Source organism: Salvia hispanica, chromosome 2 (genome assembly GCF_023119035.1).
Source record: "Salvia hispanica cultivar TCC Black 2014 chromosome 2, UniMelb_Shisp_WGS_1.0, whole genome shotgun sequence".
NCBI classification, from domain to species: Eukaryota; Viridiplantae; Streptophyta; class Magnoliopsida; order Lamiales; family Lamiaceae; genus Salvia; species Salvia hispanica.
The window spans coordinates 19,079,057-19,098,361 of record NC_062966.1 but is presented as its reverse complement, the minus strand read 5'-3'; the positions used below and the strand labels follow the sequence as shown (position 1 = coordinate 19,098,361).

The window sequence follows — 19,305 nt, the reverse complement described above, 5'->3', positions numbered from 1 at the left end:
CTAATCTCGTCTTAGGTAGAGAGAATTATCACAAACACACGCAACCGTACCAATAGGTAGCCAAAACTATTTAGGTTGTGAATACGTTTTTCTTCTTACTAGATCGGCCAAGTCCCCTCTTGGAAAACTCATGATGAGATTCATCGAATTTCCCTACTTGACCTTCTTAGTAAAAAGCCTCGAGACTTGTTTATTATATTTCAATAATAAACCATTATATTATATTGTTTATTCTCATAATTAGGTAAACAAGTGGACGTGGCGTTTCTTGTATACATGCACAGTGGATAACTAAAAGGCATGTATGCTCAAGCATCTTTTAGTATACAAACCCCAACGAAACCTACTCTTGCAAGTTTAGGACCCGCCATCGTTGGAAAATTATCTCATTCCATCCCTCTGCAACAAATTTATCATCGTTGCTCAAGACTCTTTCGTTGCAATATTAAAATAAAATATTTAAGAAGTTTGACTTATTTTAAACTTATTAAGATTCTCATTACCCAAGTCATTCGATTTCCATTTAAATTAAAAAAAATAACCGCTATTTACATTCCGCAAATATTACTTCCTCCATCGCACAATATGAGTCACATTTGCCATTTTCGTCCATTCCTCAATAAGAATCACATTTCACCTTCTCATAAATAATTAGGTCTCCATTCATAACCGTTCAAAGTCAAATTTATGATCTAGCTACTTGAAGAGGATGCGGATTCATTCGCTAGAGGGCTGAGATGTACTACAAGAAACGACCGAGTTGATGTAATTAGTCGGGGAGTTCTACAAGGCATATCGTGCACTAGCGAAAGATACAAATCACGCAACGGGGAGTTGCGCCATGCCCATCGGACCTTAGCAAAGGCGTTTCCGACCAAGTACTCTCGATATGGTTGAAGATTCGCCTTCAAAACCTCCTCGTATACCAACATAAAGACACTTCAACATTATCGTTGCGCTATCATTAACCTTAATCGGATTCGCACTACATTTGCCGGTTGGAGTTAAGCTCGTCGACGCCTCACCTGCGATGCTCGTCGATGAGTTCTCACAACAATGATGTGGAATAACATCCTCTTAGTTAAGTATCCCAGTTATGCCAATTAATGAGTTTTGGGAGAGCTTTGACGGGAATCAGGACCAATTTAGCACCTAATTTGCCTGCAAATTTCCGCCAATTTCATCCTTCACAAAGGAGAGGGTAATTTAGACCCTCAATATTTTGTTTCCTACCTACACTTATTCAACCAAACATAGCACACAAACCCAATCATCATAAACGGGCTCAACCAAACAATTGATAAGTCTAACAGCCTACTTATAAAAGCCCATTATCAAAATGAGTAAAATTCTTGAACAACAATATACTATCTTATAGTCAAGTCTATTCTAACTCTATATAAATACATATATATAGAATACAAACTTAAGTTTATATTGTGTATACATACTGTATTTGTGTTAATATTTGTGAGGGGAACTAGACGCGCCCTTAAACAAACTTAAGTTTAAATACATGATAATATGTATACATATTTCAAAAGTTTTAGAAGTCTAAAAAGTAATAAAAAAAAAATGAGTAAAATTCTTGAACAACAATATATTATCTTATAGTCAAGTCTATTCTAACTCTATACAAATATAATTACTTAATAAAAAAATAATTTTAAAATTATATTATAAAATATTCAATAAATTAGTAGTACAAATAAACATTTAGCTCAAAACAGAATAAATAGAATCGAATACCCAAATTAAAAAACAATTTATTTTAAAAAATAGTAGTAGTAATTACAAAGTGCTATACTATTACTAATATTTAGAATTTAAATTAGTCCATTCAATCCAAGTATCCAACACACTAAATACCCAAACTAAATCCCAAATAAATTAATACTACTTCTCAAATAAAATCAACATTTGAGAATCAAGCTGGATTTTATGTAGTAGTTGTTTTGTGAGTTAATGAAGAGAGAGTAAAGTAAGAGGATGAAAAAGTAGAGATAGAGTTATTTATTTAAGAACGTTTCTTTTTAATGGGACAACCAAAAAGGGAAAGCGTCTGCATTTTTAATGGGAGAGAGGAGTACTACTTCTCAAACCCTACAATAGCGCCTCCCTCTCTCTCCCTATAATCGGCGGAAATCATCAATCTGCCACAAGCACCGCCTCGCCGGAGCTCCGTCCGCCCTGCCTCGTCGTCCGTCCCTCCTGTCTCGCCGCCCGCCCCGCCTGCCTCCTTCCGCTCTCTCTGCCAATCGACGCCGCCACGCCCACCGCCGGGTTTCCTTCCATCCTGCTTAACTGTCTGTTTGGCCGGCTGCCTCCGGCTCTTCCGCTGCTGCTGCTGCCTACCTACGTCCCTTCCGCCGCACTTCCTCCGACCCTTCTGCCAGCCTCAATAATGTTGTACAGTACCTATTTATAAATATTTCAATCTTCTTTGAGAATTCTATACTTTAATTGAGCATTTTTTGTAAAATATATAAAGCTATTAAGTCTATCATAGCGTCATCGTTAAGCTACATTATTATCAATTTTTAAACAATTTTACAAAACCTATAAATTTCTCCTCGATTGAAGCAGCAGAATAAAATGCCTACGGATTTATGCACTCAACGCCCACTCTTTGGTGGCGCCGTCTCCTCCACCTTTCCGCTTCGCTTCCAGGTTTATATTCATTATATTTTCCCCCTTTTGTACTGCTTTTAAAAAATTAATTTGTTAGATTTAATGAAGTTTCAATTTACTGTTTATGCAGGACGTAAGCAACATGCGCCAAGTTCCTGATCATCAGGTTAGAAACTTCCTGGACGTTTAATTTGCCTTTCCTCCGAATTTGTTGTTTTCTTTTGTATTTTATCGACTCTCTTTTATTAAGCAAATTGCTGCTGTAGGAGGTTTTTGTGGATCCATCGCGCGACGAGAGCTTGATATTTGAGCTCCTCGACTTGAAGACAGATGTGGCGGATCACGGAAGTGCCACGTGGTTTCTTCAAGACCTGGCTAATGAGCAAGATGCTGAAGGAGCAACGGTACAATTAGAGTTCTTAATCTCACCTCCTTTTTCCTTATAATTTCTGTAAGATTTCGAATTTCATGCTGCTACGTGGCTGAATTGGCCCAATTTTCTGCATCTCATGCTACTCCAACAATTAGTGAAGTTTAGGGAAATCGATGATATCAATTTATTTTGTTGTTTTAGTTCACTGTCAATCATTATCTAACACATTTAACTTTCCCTTTTAAAGTAATCTCCAGTTATTTAAAACTTTTTCAGTGAAGTTTTTCATTATCATGGGTTATGTTTTCTTCAAATTAGCTGTTTTGGTGATAGCACTGGTTTACATGATGGTGATAGAGAGGTTATCTATACCCCTATTTTGGGGTTAAAGAATTTGGGGTAGATTTGATTCCATTATATCAACTTGGCGGGTTTTTTGGATTGAGAAAGGTTTGTAATTTGTATCATCTTTTTTTAAATTTTCTTTTTTAAAGTTACTTGGATGGAATTTCAATTGTTTTCACCTTTTTAAAAAAACTCTAGCCCAAACCAAATGCAACCGGGGGCAAATTGGAACAAAGTTTTCCAATACAATGGTGTTGTCAAGTGGTTTTTTTGAGTTTTGTGAGTTTCAATTTTATCCTAAAGAAATTGTAGACAGAGTCTTTCAAGATTTCAGTGGCCTTGAGGATTTAGAGATGAAACATACATAAAAAATTTTTCAGGTTTAACTTTGAAGTGGTTGTTGTAGTGGAATTAAGTTTAGATCTGATTACCATTATCATGTACTAGTGATATGGTTTTCCGTTTTTTAGTTTGAATGTTTTTTGTCATTTTTAAAAGCCTATTTCTATTCATTTCTTTTTATTCAGGGAAATAATTTTGAGAATAAATTTAAAGAAGATCCCATCTGTAATTCTATTATTTTCAAGTTTGTTTATGTAAACAACATGGTCATCATGTAATTTATTGGCAGAGATGAAAATTTACCCATAAATTATTTTTTCTTTTTTGCTGACAATTTATGTTGTATAAAACATAAAATGTATAGCTGATAAGTTTAAAAACTTGAGTTTCCTTCATAATAATTAAATTTGGTTTTTTCTATAAAAACCCGGTGCTTGAACAATCATGTGTATTTGAGGCTGATGCACAATTTTAAACCTGCTGTTATCACAACTGCAGTTGGTCAGATGGTATGCAGTCTTTTTTCTGATTGGAAAGTACTATTTTGTAATTAGAGGAATCATAATGTATTAGTTTGTGAAAAAAGAGCTTTTTAAAAGCCCACCCAAACCCCCTGGGGCCTGTCCCAAAAAAAATATGTACTGAGTTAAAACGACTTCTCCTCAACCCCAGATAATATTTCAAAATTATTTTGTTGCATGATCCTGTGTTAGTAGTTCCCCCCCCATTTTTTACTCCCTACTTTGAAATGTTATGGAAAACATTTTAGTACTGGGTTTCATGAAAAAATTTAAGATTAATCAATTAAGCCCTCTTCCTTTTGGGTTGCGGGAAATTAAGTTCTGCTAACCTGATATAGACCCTTGAACTAGTGTGAGTTGTTTCTTAGGCCTAGGTCAAGGACAACCATAAAATCTAGCAAGAGATTAAGGGTATTAGGTTGACATTTTGTGGTTGGGGTTTAATTCCAAAAATTTTCAGCAAAACCCCATTGTTGTTACGTCCATTGTCAGGGCCCTATCTAAAGGTGCAGGGGAAAAAGAAAAAACCTGTTAAGGTAAACCCCATTTCATCTTCCAAGGAGAGTTGTCTCAAGATATTTTATTGGGACCTTAATATAGTTTTTTCCGGTTTATCACAAATTTTCTCAAGGGTGTCGGTACATGTTCTGATTACTGATAAGAGCCCGGTGAAAAAAAGGGAGATTCTGTATGACTGCCCCCCAGGGGCATATTGATTCTATCTCAGCTGCAACTGCTTTCTAGTTTTGCTCTTCTTCCCTGGCTCATCTTCTGCACCCCTTCTTGCAGCCCTTTGAGTGAGAGTGCTGCAACAGTCGGTGCCGGCTTAGCCGTGCCTGCTGCACAGTCCAGATGCATGCCGATGGAGGAGGTCTTCAGAGGTGCTATCTCTAGTTTCAAGGTGAATGACTGGAGCCTTTTTGGTGCCGTGGCTTGAGCTAGGCATCTTGCTTACGTTACGGTTTCCGCTGTTTGTCTTTTATCTAGAATCGTTGGCATTTCGACTATACATGTGTGTCTTTACGAAGAAAAAGTATCCAAGATAATAGTGTTATACTATATATTAATCTTGAGTAAAGGTCAAAATTGGTCCTGAATATATGCTCATTTTATCATTTTGGTCCTAAACTTTATCTTTTGAATTTTTTGGTCCTGTACATTTCAAATCGGATCACAATTGGTCCTCCGTTAAAAATTCCGTTAATATTTAACGGTCAACGATTTTAATCACAATTTTGACCAACTTAAGCAATTTTTAATTATTTAATTATCAAAATTATTTTTTAAATAAAATCATAAATTATCTATTTCAAATCACATTCATCTTCTTCCTCCACTTTCATCAATGGTCGTGGAAGATTTTCACAAAAATATGCTGCTCAAAAAATCGACAGCTACAGCCACCATGAGCATAGCCACACCCCCACTCTCCTCCCTCTTCAAACCCCCTTTCTCCTTCCCCAATCTCAAACCCTTCATTTCCCCTCACAAATTCCACACCTTCAAACCCTCTCCTCTCAGAATGAGCTGGCTCAACAAGCTCGGCATCGGCCTCCGCTTTGCCGCCGATTCCTCCGTCGAATCCTCCTCCGCCATAGCGCAGGGCCCCGACGACAACATCCCCGCTCCGGTGCAGCAGTTCGCCCAATTCGGATTGGGCTGCCATCGCAGATTTTTGCGCCGGTGGGGGATAACATAAAAGAGGAGGCCCAGCGGTGGAGCGGCGTCGTGCCAGAGAGGTAGTGACGGCGTGACGGGTTCACGGTGAAAATCTTCTGCTCCCTTCCCCATTGATGAAAGTGGTAGAAGAAGATGAAAGTGATTTGGAATAAATAATTTATGATTTTATTTATAATAATAATAATAATAATAATTTTGATGATTAAATAATTAAAAATTGCTTAAGTCGGTCAAAATCGTGATTAAAATTGTTGACCGTTAAATATTAACGGAATTATTAACGGAGGACCAATTGTGATCCGATTTGAAATGTACATGACCAAAAAATTTCAAAAGATAAAGTTTAGGAACAAAATGATAAAATGGACATATGTTTAGGACCAATTTTGGCCTTTACTCATTAATCTTTGAACAATAACATAAATGTACACTGATCAATAGTCAAGGATATGGAAATTCTCTTAAGCCGGCGAAAATGATAGATTGATGCCGGACACTTTTTATCAATGTTTTAAAAATCGGACCGGCCGGCGAACCGGCGTCGTTACTGGTTCAACCGGTTCACTGGTCGAACCATTGGTTGAACCGGAATATATAATAAACACATATATTATATATTATTAAGAAATTTAATATTTTTATGTATTAAAATAGATGATATTTATTAATTTAAGAAAATTTATTTCGTAAAATAATATTATAATTAAATACGAATTAGGTATTAAGTTTAGATAAAAATATTCATTGATGTCAAAAGCTAGGGTATATAAATTAAGTATGTAATATAAAAAATTTATTTATACTCCCTCCGTCCCGCTTAAGATGACACGTTTTCCTTTTTAGTTTGTCCCAACTAAGATGACACATTTCCTTTTTTGGTAACTTTCTCTCTCCAATTAATACACTCAACCACTTTTTCTCACTCCTATTAAAATATCCATCTTTCTTTATCTCTCTACTTTAATACTTACACTCACCTTCTCTCTCTCCAATTAAACACTTTAACCAATAACTCCTAAAACCCCGTGCCGACTAAGCAATGTGTCATCTTAGCCGGGACGGAGGGAGTAGTAAATAATGAATCTTATATGGTACTAATAATAATATAGATGGTAAGTAGAACATCATTAAAATATAGAGGATGATAATTATTTATATTATAATTAACAATTATATTAAAGAATATAAAATTAAAATGAATTATTAGTTTTTGTAGATAAAAGTTTAATGGTTAATGTATAAAAATATTTGATGTTCAAATTGTTCAATGAGCTCATGTGGTGGAGTGGTAGAGGTCTTCTTATGTAGAAGAGAGGTCATGAGTTCAACTCCTACCAACAACAAATTTTAAAAAATTTTAAACAAAACAATATTAAACCGGTTTCCGGTTCACGGTCCAACCGGTCCGGCCGGCCGGTTCTGCCGGTTCACAGCGGTTCAATGCATTGGTGGTTTAAAGGAGTGAACCGGACCGGACTACCTACTGGTTCGCGGTCCGACCGGTCGAAGTCATGAGTTCAACCCCTAGAAGTCATGATTAGTAAAAATGGAATGGGAAAAAGTTATTAATTTATACATATATAAAGGGGGAGTTTTGGGGGTATTTATGGAATTACCAAGGGGAATTTTGAGGATATTTATGGAATTACAATTCTTATACTAGAATGATAATTCTATTTACTACGTACATTGGGTTGTACATTTATAAATAAAGTTGTGCTTTCAGTATTTTTTGGCCTATATTCATATAATGTACTCCCTCCGTCCCAATAAATATGAAACATTTGGTTTCCGGCACAGGATTTTATGCAAGTGTTGTTTTGTGAGTTAATGAAGAGAGAGTAAAGTAAGAGAGAGGAAAAAGTAGAGAGAGTGATGTTTCCATTTTAGGAAACGTTTCATTTTTAGTGGGACAACCCAAAAAGGAAAACGTTGCATTTCTAATGGGACAGAGGGAGTAGATTTTAGTGTATAGTGGAAATTGCTTATACAGGTGATTTGTATAAGAAAAAAGGTATGTAATGAAAAATACAAGTTTAATATCATTGTGATATAAAATTATGCGAAAAAAATATCACAAATCAATTGCTTTGTTTTCTACTTCTAATATTTATTTTTTTAAATCACTTGTATAAGATATTTATTTTTTTAAATATAGCTTCATCATTTTGTATGATGAATGGTCGAATGGAAGTTTATAAATTGAAATAGGCGTTGCATATTAATTGTCCAGAAATAACTCCCATCATCATTATATATATCAATATTTGTCATTGCAGTTTAGCCGTTACTCCATATAAATTGCTCAAAAAATATCCCATCATCATAGTGTGCATCAAATGCACACTTATACGTGGAGAATTTGAGAAGTTTGAAAGGAGGCTCATGGTCCATTTTTTGCCCTATAAATATGACATTTGATCTATCTCCACATACCTACATACCTTATACAACTCAAGCTTCATCTTTTTGTTCTTCCCACGAGTAGCAAGGTTGATACCATGGAACCATTCCACACGTTGCTCGATGATCTACAGCTAACGAAAACTAATTCGATTATCAAAGTTCGTTGTATTCACATCTATGAAGTTGCCGCTCCTAGAGACAAAACCAATATCGTGAGTTTAGAATGTGTGCTTCACGATCGAATGGTATGTTGTTTTGTGCTTTTTAGTTATGATTTTGTAAGTTATATGAAATCATTAGCTATGGACTTTTTTTGTGTTCAGGGCATAAGGATTCAAGCAACCATTCCACGCATTCTACACGCAAGGTTTGGCGCACTAATGAGGGAAGGGGGTATTTTTCGTATACGCAATTTTCTCGTGAGGCAAAATCGTCCTCGCAATCCAGTTACAAATCATGCATACCACATTAAGATGATTTCAAGCACACAAATGTTTGAAGTTAATGAGCCTCAATTTCCAAAAATGCTTTTTAATTTTAAGTCATTTGAGGAGATTATGCAGATTGGTAATGTATGTGATGAACCACTTTTTGGTAAGTTTAGCATCTTTAACTTTACTTTACACTTTATTGGTCCACGGTTCTTACCTTTATATTTTTGCAGACATCATCGGTGTGGTTGTCGACACTGGAAAAATTGTTAAGCATTCTACATCTAAACTCATCGAGATCCGGCTATCAGATGCTGAGTAAGTGTTGAAAATGGTTTTGCTTTGTTATTTTTAGAACATATTTGAACCCCTTTTTTCCACAGCCATACCATGCTTTTTTGCACATTGTGGGGAGATGTTGTTGACTCCTATCTTCAACAACTGGAAAGAATTAAAGGAAAAATGCCTATTATTATTGTCCAATTTTGCAAGCCAACTTTGTTTCGCGGTAAGTGTCATTTTTTTTATTAAATATATGTAATTTTCTATTGCGACAAATTACTAACTTTAAAAAGTTTAATTTTAGGCACGATTCGTGTGAGTACGCACTTTAATACATCTAGGGTTTACATCAACCAAGATATGGTTGAGATTTCCAGTTTCAAAGAGAGGTAAAGCTTTTTTTCTTGCATTTTTAGAGTTTTGCTTTTAAATCACTTTTAATTGTAGTATTGCCTCTACGTGAAATGTTAATTCTCTTAACATCCACGTGATATCTTCATAGGATTTCCGGTGATGCCGCTTTTTTGTCTCAAGAAGCAATTTTTCGTTTTATTGATGCAAGGGTTTCTAATGAATTTGATGACTTGGTCGTAAAGACCCTTGCAGATGTACAAGAAGATGTGGTCATTTTTCCCCCTTTCTATTTGCTTTTTTTGATTCTTTATATATTACTTTTATTTCACTTAAAATTAAATATTGTATTCTATAGGATGGTTCTTACTGGATTTGTTGTAGAATTGAAAATGTTGAGTGTCACTATGGACAATGGTCATACATGGCATGTAAACAATGTGTCAAAAAGGCTGTGAAGCTTGAGAATGGGTTCACCTGTGATAAATGCGATAATTCTGATGGGATTGTCGTTCCGAGGTTTAGTATTTCCCACTGCTTATCATCATTTATATTTGTTTCCGCATTTGACCCGTCTACTTGCTTTCGTTTTGCAGGTTCCGGTTCATTGTGAACGTTGTTGACGGTAGTAGCAATGCCTCATTGCTATTATGGGATCGAGAATGTGTCCAACTATTAGGGAAAAAAGTTGATGAAATTCGACTTGGCCATGAAGAGGTATTTTGGTGATATACCAAATTATTTATGGACCTTTACTTACATGTTGATTTTATATATATTTTTTATTTTTTCTAGCTTGGAGCTGATGAATATATTCCTCCTGAGATTGAAGAAAAGCTCTTGGGGCAAACTTTACTTTTTAGAATCAATGTGAAAAAAATACTGAGTATTGGATTGATAATCCATACACTGTGAATAAAATTTGCAATGACCCTCAAATCGTCGAGAAGTATGCCCCTCCAACTTTGGACTCAAGGAGTTCAGATTCACGATTGGAAATTTCTCCCAGTTTGGAAGGGGCTTCTCCGGTAACGATTTGGTCCCAAATGAATTTTATGTTTTTTTTTACACTTCCATGTACTAATGTTTACATTTCTATTCAGTTTGCTGGAACGGGCGTTGTTCTCCATGGCTCTGCCTCTGGTACCAACGACACTCGTACTGAATTGATTGCTAAAGATTCATTGAAAAGAATTTTGGATGTTGAAATTTTAGGAGAAACGACTGTCGTTGTTGGTGAGCAGAAGAAATTAATGATCAAACAGGAGAAGAATTAGTTTATAGAAAGTTATTTTCATTAGCTGAACTCCCATGGATCTGTTTTTTATTATGTTTTTTGGTATTAGCTATTGTTTTTCCAATTATTAGGTTGGCATCATTGCTTTAAGTGATGGGCAATGAGCTTTTGTTATGTGCATTTCTATATTATTATTATTATTGAGGTTTACTGATTACTTTTGGCCGCCTTATTGGAATACAACATGTTATTTGGTAAATGCCATACATAAATTCAACGTTATCGAGCAATTTTATTTTCTTCAAAATATGAAATATTTATTTGAAATAAGAAACAATATCAAACAATTTCCTCCTAACATGTAGAAGCAACTTAAACCCGCTAGACACCAACAAAGTTGATGGAGCTCCGGGAATCAAGCAATACAATGCTCCTAAAATACACAATAAAATGTAAAAAAGCTTGAGAGATGAGGGAGAATACTTTTAATATGTGTAATCAATGTACAATACCTTTTATAGGCACAAAATGAGAATATAGAAAGACACGACCATATACAATAAAATTAAGATAATGAAGGTTAGAAGAAGCGAAAAGCCAAAGGGCTTCTCATGATCACCTTCCATAACTCACGCCATTTATGTATTATTGTATATGAGTCGAAAATTTATATTTCAAAATTTCAGATTTGTGATTCCTTTTTTTTTCATGAGAAGCACTTTGATGGAGTGTGATGACAATAGGAATAAAATTAAAATTGAGGAATATGGATTGTAAATGAGCTTACTGTTTAGAGTATTAATTATTGGTAATTTAGGAAAATTTATATTTCAAAATTTCAGATTTGTGATTCCTTTTTTTTTCATGAGAAGCACTTTGATGGAGTGTGATGACAATAGGAATAAAATTAAAATTGAGGAATATGGATTGTAAATGAGCTTACTGTTTAGAGTATTAATTATTGGTAATTTAGTTTTTGTGTAAATGAGTTATAATTATTTGACCTTTTAAATAATAAAAAAAAGTTAATTGATAGATAAAGTTTTAATTAAAATGGCATTAGTATAGATGTTTCCATCTTTTGCTACATGTATAGATGATTATATTCAATTATATATGTATTCAAAAGTTTTACAATGGCATTAATTTTAGTTTTTTCACAAAGCTCACAAAATTGAAATTAATGTGTTTTAAAAAAAATATTCCGTTGTGCGAAAAATTGTAGAACTCAACAATCAACATAGTTGTTGTAATTTTTTAAGATGAAATAGGAAATCCTAAAAACAAAGCTAAATTGGACGAGTATGTTTTGTAAGAATTGTGTGCATTTAATGCACAATAATGATGGAAATTCATTTTCTACTTAATATGCAATCATGTATTGAGACATTTCAATGGTTAAAAAAGTCTAATCGGTTGATAGAAATTACTGCACAATAATAATAATGAAAATGCAATTAACAAATTTATTGAATTACCTTAATTCCACTTTATTTGTAACTGTTATAATTATATTAATGCTAATATTCAATGCATTGTTATGGAGCACTAATTGCCATATAATAAGCATTATTTATCCAACTTTTACATTAATATTCCTACGCAATCAACTTATTGAGATGCTAGGGTTGAATTTTACCAATAAACAAAGTTGCCAATATTCCTTAAATCATTTAGAAAAAGTGAAAAGTTTTGTAGAGTTTTTATGATAAATAAGGGAAAGTGAAAAGATTTTTGGTGATAAATGAGCGAAAATATTTTAAAATAGGATCCTTATATTTTAACATATCTTAGGAACTATCTATTAAACGTATTAATATAACTGATAGAAATCCCAATCACAACATTAGCTATAGCACTAAAATAGTTTTAAACTTATATATGATTGGTTAATTAAGAGGTGTTATGGGTTTAGTAACGTTTTGTGATATGAATAAGTTTTTAATAACCATTACAATTCTTGAAGTATTTAGTTTACTTTTAGTACTGATTTTTTTTCTCCAGAACACAGACAATGGAAAAACAACTAAAATCTTTACAACCGAAAACGGCTTCTGCACAAGAGGAAATTGCTAAATCCATTTCGTGGAGCTTCACAACACAGGTTTGCTTTCAATCTGATATGTAATTGTTTTAAATATTCCTTGAATGGTCATCTTACTGAGTCTAGCTTTGCATTTCATATTTTTAGCATCCGTATATGTATTCCATTCTTTCTATTACATTCCTTATACCTCGAAACACAATTATTTGATTAGATAGGATACAAGTATAGCTTCAACAAAATACTACTTTGGTTCCAATAAACAATACCGTTAGGTGAATAGATGCTTGGATAAGTGCTAGGAATTTTTTTTTGATTTACCGTTCACATAGCCCGATTGTAAAGCACTTTCTTAATATGAGCATATAACTATATTACGGAGGGAGATTTTTATTGATATTTGGCTCATTTGTTGGTCATGATGAGTATATTTTAAAGTTGAGGGTTTAAGATTTCAGGTTTCAAGGTTTAGGTTTTTAGTGGATAGGATCACTATATTGCAATAAAATGAAGCTCGACTAGGAAGTGTCTCACCAGAGTAATCTTAAATTATAGGTTTTGATAAATAATATCTTAAATCTCATTAGGAGAAGTGGTGTACATCCTTTAGGTTTTTTTTTTTGATGTAAATTTGCTTTAGTTATTAGTCTAACAGTCGAGTCTTTTTTCTGTTTTACAAAATGTATTGTATTATTTTCCACATATTTATATTATAGGCGGGCCATATTAGACCTTTAAACTAAAAACAATCTTTTTTTAAAAAAAAAAAAAGGTGTAATCTATAGGGTTTAAATGATTCATTTTCTAATTTTAAATGCAAAATGGTTAATTCATTTTTTCCAACCCTTTTAATTATTTTAAATAAAAAAAAAAATTATTTAAGTTGGGGAGGCTTTAAAAAAATGTAGTGGCCACCCCCTACATTGTTAAAATTGTTTCCCTTATAATGTTTTTAAAATTCAAGTAGTTGTTTAAAAAATTGTAGTGGCCATCCCCCTTTATTGCCGTGTAAAAAATTTTTTATTGAATGTGTACATTGTTTTATTTTTATTGGCTCACTTTTGTTTAATGTTTGTAGAATCGGGATATTGGTGATGCTTCTTTTTATGTTCATTTTGGTGCATATTTTGGTATGGGAACGATTGGGAAAACCGTCTAAAGAAAAAAACCCAAATTTTTTCAAAATGTTGTATGAATGGGAAGATTGAGATTCCTAACCCTTTTTAAAGTCCCCCGAAGTCTTACATGATTTAATTTCTCTAAAGACTTAAAAAGTGTCCATTTTTTAAAAAAATATTGATCTTATAATTAATTTTTTCCCTTTTTTACTTCGTTGGGTGGTAAAATTGATAATAGTTTAAAACCCCCCCGGTCTGCGCCCCCCTTTTTTTTCCTTTAAATGGCCAAAATTACCACTTGTTTGGGGAGTTTTTTGCCGTTAGATGGTTCTTTAAAATTTGCCCAATTTGTAATCTTGAACAAAAATAATTGGAATTTAAAAAGTTTTTGGGGGCTGAAAAAATTGCTTTATAAAAACATTTTGAAAAGGGGGCTTCATGAAGAAAAAATAAGAATGTCCCTTTGAAGGGTTTCTTGGTAAAAAAGGTAGAGATGGGGGAACTCCAAAAACTTCCTTATTAAAACGAGGTTGCTATTCTTTTGTGGGAGATTTAGATGAAGCTTTTGGGGGCGGGGCATTATAGTAGAATATAAATGCGGGGGATTCGCGTATAAATGAGATCCCTCCTTTTTATCTTCCACTTCAATATCCTCTTTTATTTTATGGTGAGGATGGTTATACGGATGACATTCCATTTTGAAAACTTTGGACATGGTTCCCCCGGGGTCGGAATTTGTCCAAAGAATTTTTCTATCGGTTCCTGGGGAGTTGATGAGTGTTCTACCATTCTTTTTTCACGGCATTATTTCAACAATTTTTTTGTTGATGCATATTTTTGATTAGGGCGGGCCGTTTAAGATTTTACGGACCCAAAAAAAAATTCGTTTTTGAGATGTACGGGTTTGGCTGATGCGGTTTTTAGAGGGGAGAGGGGGTTTAAAAAATGGGGAAAGCATTTTTTGCCTTCCCCGGGTTTTTTGGTGGCGCTAAAAATATATGATTGAGAACTTTTCAAAATGCTATTCATATGTAGATGGGGGGGGTATCCAAATTTGTTTATTCTTTTTTTCTTGTAACCCCCAAAATGGCCGGGGAAATTGTAAAATTCCGCCCCCAAAAAGGGTTGGAAAAACCCAAAGATCGGCCGATATTTTATTTCGGGTTTTTTAAAATCAAATTAGATAATTTAATTAGGGATTTTAAAAGAGTAAGAGACTTTTTGGGGATTTTAAAAAAATTCGTTTGGTTAGTGTCTCAACTTTTGGATTATTATATATTTTATGGGGAGATGATCAAAACAAGTATGTGTTTAAACCCAAATGGCCCAAATTTTGGGCCCCTGGGAATTAGATGATCTAATGGTCAATAATTAACCCAAAACACGGAAGGTCATAATTAAGTATTTTGGGGGAAAAATTATTATAAGATTTGGATTTATGTCATGTTAAGATCTTTTTGGGTCTCTTTGTTAGCATGCCCTAAAAATAAATAACTATGCCAAAAATTTTTTACGTATGCCCGTGTTCGTTTTGCCCTTTTAAAAATTTGGGTCTTCAAAAGATAAAAAACCCTATATATATATATATATATATATATATATATATATATATATTTTATGCTTTCAAATTTTTTCTATGGGGTTGTTTATACCATCGAATTTAAAAAGCGTGGATTCCCCCTCTTTGCACATATTTTGCTTTTTTTTAAGAAAAGGGGGATAAAAAACCCGATTTTTGGCGTATTGATGAGATCATTTTTTTTGAAATACTTGATGCCCAAGTTGATCCATACTATTATCGAATGTCGGAAAATTTAGGGTTTTGGTCCTTGTGGTATTGTTAAAAAATCATCTCCGTGTATGGGTTAACGGAAGATGGAAATCTTCCCAAATTTATATTGCGAAAACTAATTTTGATGATGATGGTTACCCTATTTAGGGGTAGAGATAATGGTGTGTTATCTTGAAGGATGGGGTGTTTTTGGGAATAATCGATTTGTAGTTCCTCCAATCGTTTTCTTGAAAGTATGGAATTAATATTAATGTGGAATGGTCAATCAATCGCGATCAATCAAGTATTTGTTTAAGTACATAAACAAGGGGTTATGATAAACGTAAACGACCTTTTTTTTGAAAAGCTGGTTGATGGTGGGGAAAAAAAATGTGGATGAGGTTAGTTTTTTTTTATGATTGTAGATCATATCATCTGTAAAACCCTTTGGAGAATATTTGGATATGACATTCAACAAAAGGACCCTTTGTTGAAAGTTTTGATTTTTCATCTACCAAATGAACAATATGTAATTTTTAAAGGGTTCCGGGGCCATTGGAACGTGTCGTGAATCGCAACACGGTGCGTGAAAGCCAATTTTTTGGGTTGGATGGAAAACAAAATAAAAAATTTGTGGAAGGAAGAAATCTAAACCCGGGGGAAATTCCCCCCGTTTGTATGGAATTTTGAAAACTTGGACCTTGAAAACAAAGGTATTCTTGGGGGAATGTTTTTTTTTAAAATTTTTCCCGTTGCAGGTATGTCTTTCTTGAGATGTTTCTTGAATGGTTTGGGGGTCTTTAAACTTTTGAAGACATTAAAATGTGTTAATGGTATTAATTTTGCTACATTTGAGAATTTCTTTTTGCTTGGGGGTTTTTGGACGGGTAGAGAATACATTTTATGGCATTCCCAGAGGCTTCTTTTTTGGGGTTGGCTCATTTGATTTCGATTGTTGTTTGTGAGTTTGTTCTTTCCGGAAAACTTGCCCGGCCCCGGGTATTGTGTGGACAATTTTTTGGAAATATTTGTGCGAAATGTTGTTCATAAACAACGCAAACTCTTACATCATCCGGGTATTTTTTTTTTAAAAGCGTAAAAACATATGGTTCATTATAATGTTTTTGGTTTTTTCACTACATGGACTTTTTAAATGATTGTAGATTTGTTGTTGGGGGGTGATGAGATAAAAAATTTAGGATTGTTTGAGATTAAAATTTTTAGTTAAGGGGGGAAAAACTTTGCATGACTTTTTATTTATTCATATCCCAAAAAAAACCTTTTGGTTGGGAAAAATTTTAAAAATTTGATTGATTCCCTTTATGGTATTTATGACCGGAAACCTTGGCGGGGGCATTTAATCTATTCTGAAGTTCATAGTGCCCAAAACCACGTGTATGATCGATAATGTCTGCCCAAATTTTAATCACGGTGGATTATTTTTTGTTTATGGGTATGGAGGCACAGGAAAAACTTTCATTTGGAAGACATTGTCAGCGGCTATTCGTTCAAAAGGTGATATTGTTTTGAATGTGGCTTCCAGTGGTATTGCTTCACTATTGTTACCTGGTGGGAGAACAGCTCATTCTCGGTTTAAGATTCCTATCAATCCTAATGAAGATTCAATCTGTAATATAAAACAAGGTAGTGCATTAGCTGAGTTGATTGTGAGAGAAAAACTTATTATATGGGACGAAGCTCCTATGGTTCACAAACACTGTGTGGAAGCTGTTGAACGGAGTTTGCGTGACCTTATGAGAGTATGCAATGAGTTGAGCATGGAGATGCCATTTGGTGGGAAAACTGTTGTCTTGGGGGGTGATTTTAAACAGATTTTACCAGTTGTGCCTAAAGGTAGCCGACAAGATATTGTGAATGCTACTATTAACTCATCATATCTTTGGAGTAGTTGTAAAGTTTTGAGACTTGACTAAAAATATGCGAGTTCTTGCTACTAAATCTGGTGAGGAAGCATCGAAATTGAAGGAATTTTCTGAGTGGATTGCATCTATTGGAGATGGAGTTATTAGTGGTCCTAATGATGGTGAAGTCAGTGTTGATCTTCCTACTGATATTGTATTGCCCAATAGTGGTGATCCTCTACAGAACATTGTTACATCTATTTATCCTTCGTATATGAACAATCAAGATTTGAGCTGCCATTTGCATGATCGAGCTATACTTGCTCCAACGTTAGATGTGGTTGACTTGGTTAATCAATATATGATTTCTTTGGATCAATCGGATGGCCGTGTTTATTTGAGCTCAGATAGCATATCCAAGTCTGATCAAAATTCTAATGGTTTTGCATAGATACATTCGATAGAATTTTTGAACAATCTTAAGTGCTCTGGTACACCAAATCATGAGTTGTTGTTGAAGGTTGGTACTCCTGTTATGTTGTTAAGAAACATAGATCATGCTAATGGATTGTGTAATGGGACACGATTGATCATTACGCGTTTAGGTGATCATGTTTTAGAAGCTAAAGTCTTAAGTGCTGATAATCAAGGCCATAAAGTGTTGATTCCTCGGATGTCATTAACACCTTCTGATCCTAGGTTGCCTTTCAAGTTTCAACGGCGACAATTTCCTTTGTCGGTGTCATATGCTATGACAATTAACAAGAGCCAAGGTCAATCTCTTGCGCATGTGGGATTATTTTTAAAAAAACCTGTCTTTAGCCACGGCCAATTGTATGTCGCCGTGTCTAGAGTCACGAGTCGTGAGGGATTGAAAATTTTGGTTTGTAATGATGAAGTTTCTGGGACTATGTATTCTACTATTAATGTTGTTTACAAGGAAGTTTTCCAAAACTTATGAATGAATGTTTTGTAATTTCGGGAAGCTGGAGTATAAGTAAGAAGCCATATCATATTTCAGTATTTACTTTGTTTTATTGCTAAGTGATGTTATTGATGAAGTCTTTGTTTCTTTCATCTTCAGGGTCAAGAGACATGAGCCGGCAGTAAAAGAACCCATAACATTTGATGCAAACAACACTATCACAATTTCTCCTGTGAACTTCCTGTAAAATCCGATTCTATAGTTTATTTGATCCCACCTCTCTACAGGTACATTCCTCTTGTAGGTTACTAATCATGCTTACACCCTTTCCTTCTTTCTGTTGATTCAGGGGACTGCCGAAGTATGATGGTTGTTGTTTCAGTATCCATATTAATAGTTTTGATTGTTTTGTTGTAGTGTTTCACTGTTGAACTAAATGCTGTATCACATGTTGACGATGTGTGTTTGTAACAATTTTGAAGAAGAGAAGAAGAAGAAGAATGAACATCATCGTAATCAGGATTTGAAATTGATGAAGTATTTTATTATGATAAACTTTTGCGGATTGTGTGATTTTTAATATTGGATTGATGAGTATAATGGGTCATTTAATATGCACCATACATAAATGTATTTTTGAATTTTCTACATTACTAAAAAAAATAATTAATAAATGGAGTAATCAATAATGTAACGGGAATAAGAGTATTAATTGATTAATGAGATTAATTATGTTGTTTGAATGTTTTATTTTTTCCGTTTCTTGATTCTCACTAATTAAATAAATTTCCATTCACATCTACTTTAATTAAGTATTCATCATATTCATGTTAAGATTGGCAACAATACTAGTATTTGTAATTTGAAAAGGGAATGCAAATAAGTCTAGCTAGTCATTAAATAAATTGAAAGTTCATCTTTTTCTTGCTGTTTACATTAAATTTGAATGTAACGCGAGACTTTTGAGAAATAAAAGACCAAAATAC

General features: G+C 34.0%; 2 protein-coding genes and 1 pseudogene across 2 annotated transcripts; all 3 read left to right on the top strand.

Annotated features, from left to right (window-relative positions):
* Positions 1–2,114: 2,114 nt before the first annotated feature.
* Positions 2,115–5,309, top strand: LOC125206413 (ran guanine nucleotide release factor-like). The gene is made up of 5 exons (XM_048105666.1): positions 2,115–2,406; positions 2,587–2,670; positions 2,762–2,797; positions 2,898–3,074; positions 4,940–5,309. Exons 2-5 carry the CDS (start codon positions 2,596–2,598, stop codon positions 5,147–5,149), a joined length of 498 nt encoding a protein of 165 aa, XP_047961623.1. The 5' UTR covers positions 2,115–2,406; positions 2,587–2,595; the 3' UTR covers positions 5,150–5,309.
* Positions 5,310–8,080: 2,771 nt separating this feature from the next.
* On the top strand, positions 8,081–10,816 carry LOC125208409. The gene is made up of 10 exons (XM_048108016.1): positions 8,081–8,543; positions 8,622–8,892; positions 8,963–9,047; positions 9,113–9,237; positions 9,316–9,400; positions 9,514–9,634; positions 9,721–9,881; positions 9,959–10,079; positions 10,158–10,390; positions 10,466–10,816. The coding sequence occupies exons 1-9, from the start codon at positions 8,394–8,396 to the stop codon at positions 10,275–10,277; spliced, it is 1,239 nt and encodes a 412-aa protein (XP_047963973.1). The 5' UTR covers positions 8,081–8,393; the 3' UTR covers positions 10,278–10,390; positions 10,466–10,816.
* Positions 10,817–16,929: 6,113 nt separating this feature from the next.
* On the top strand, positions 16,930–18,663 carry LOC125206412 (annotated as a pseudogene).
* The last annotated feature ends 642 nt before the right edge of the window (positions 18,664–19,305 follow it).

Excerpts from the sequence above, each read along its gene's own strand:
- LOC125208409 (XM_048108016.1), top strand. The coding sequence starts at position 8,394 with ATGGAACCATTCCACACGTTGCTCGATGATCTACAGCTAACGAAAACT. Across the intron at positions 8,544-8,621 it reads GTGTGCTTCACGATCGAATG|GGCATAAGGATTCAAGCAAC; the intron begins GTATGTTGTTTT and ends TTTTGTGTTCAG. Across the intron at positions 10,080-10,157 it reads TTCGACTTGGCCATGAAGAG|CTTGGAGCTGATGAATATAT; the intron begins GTATTTTGGTGA and ends TATTTTTTCTAG.
- LOC125206413 (XM_048105666.1), top strand. The coding sequence starts at position 2,596 with ATGCCTACGGATTTATGCACTCAACGCCCACTCTTTGGTGGCGCCGTC. Across the intron at positions 2,671-2,761 it reads CCTTTCCGCTTCGCTTCCAG|GACGTAAGCAACATGCGCCA; the intron begins GTTTATATTCAT and ends CTGTTTATGCAG. Across the intron at positions 3,075-4,939 it reads TCTCACCTCCTTTTTCCTTA|CTGCAACTGCTTTCTAGTTT; the intron begins TAATTTCTGTAA and ends ATTCTATCTCAG.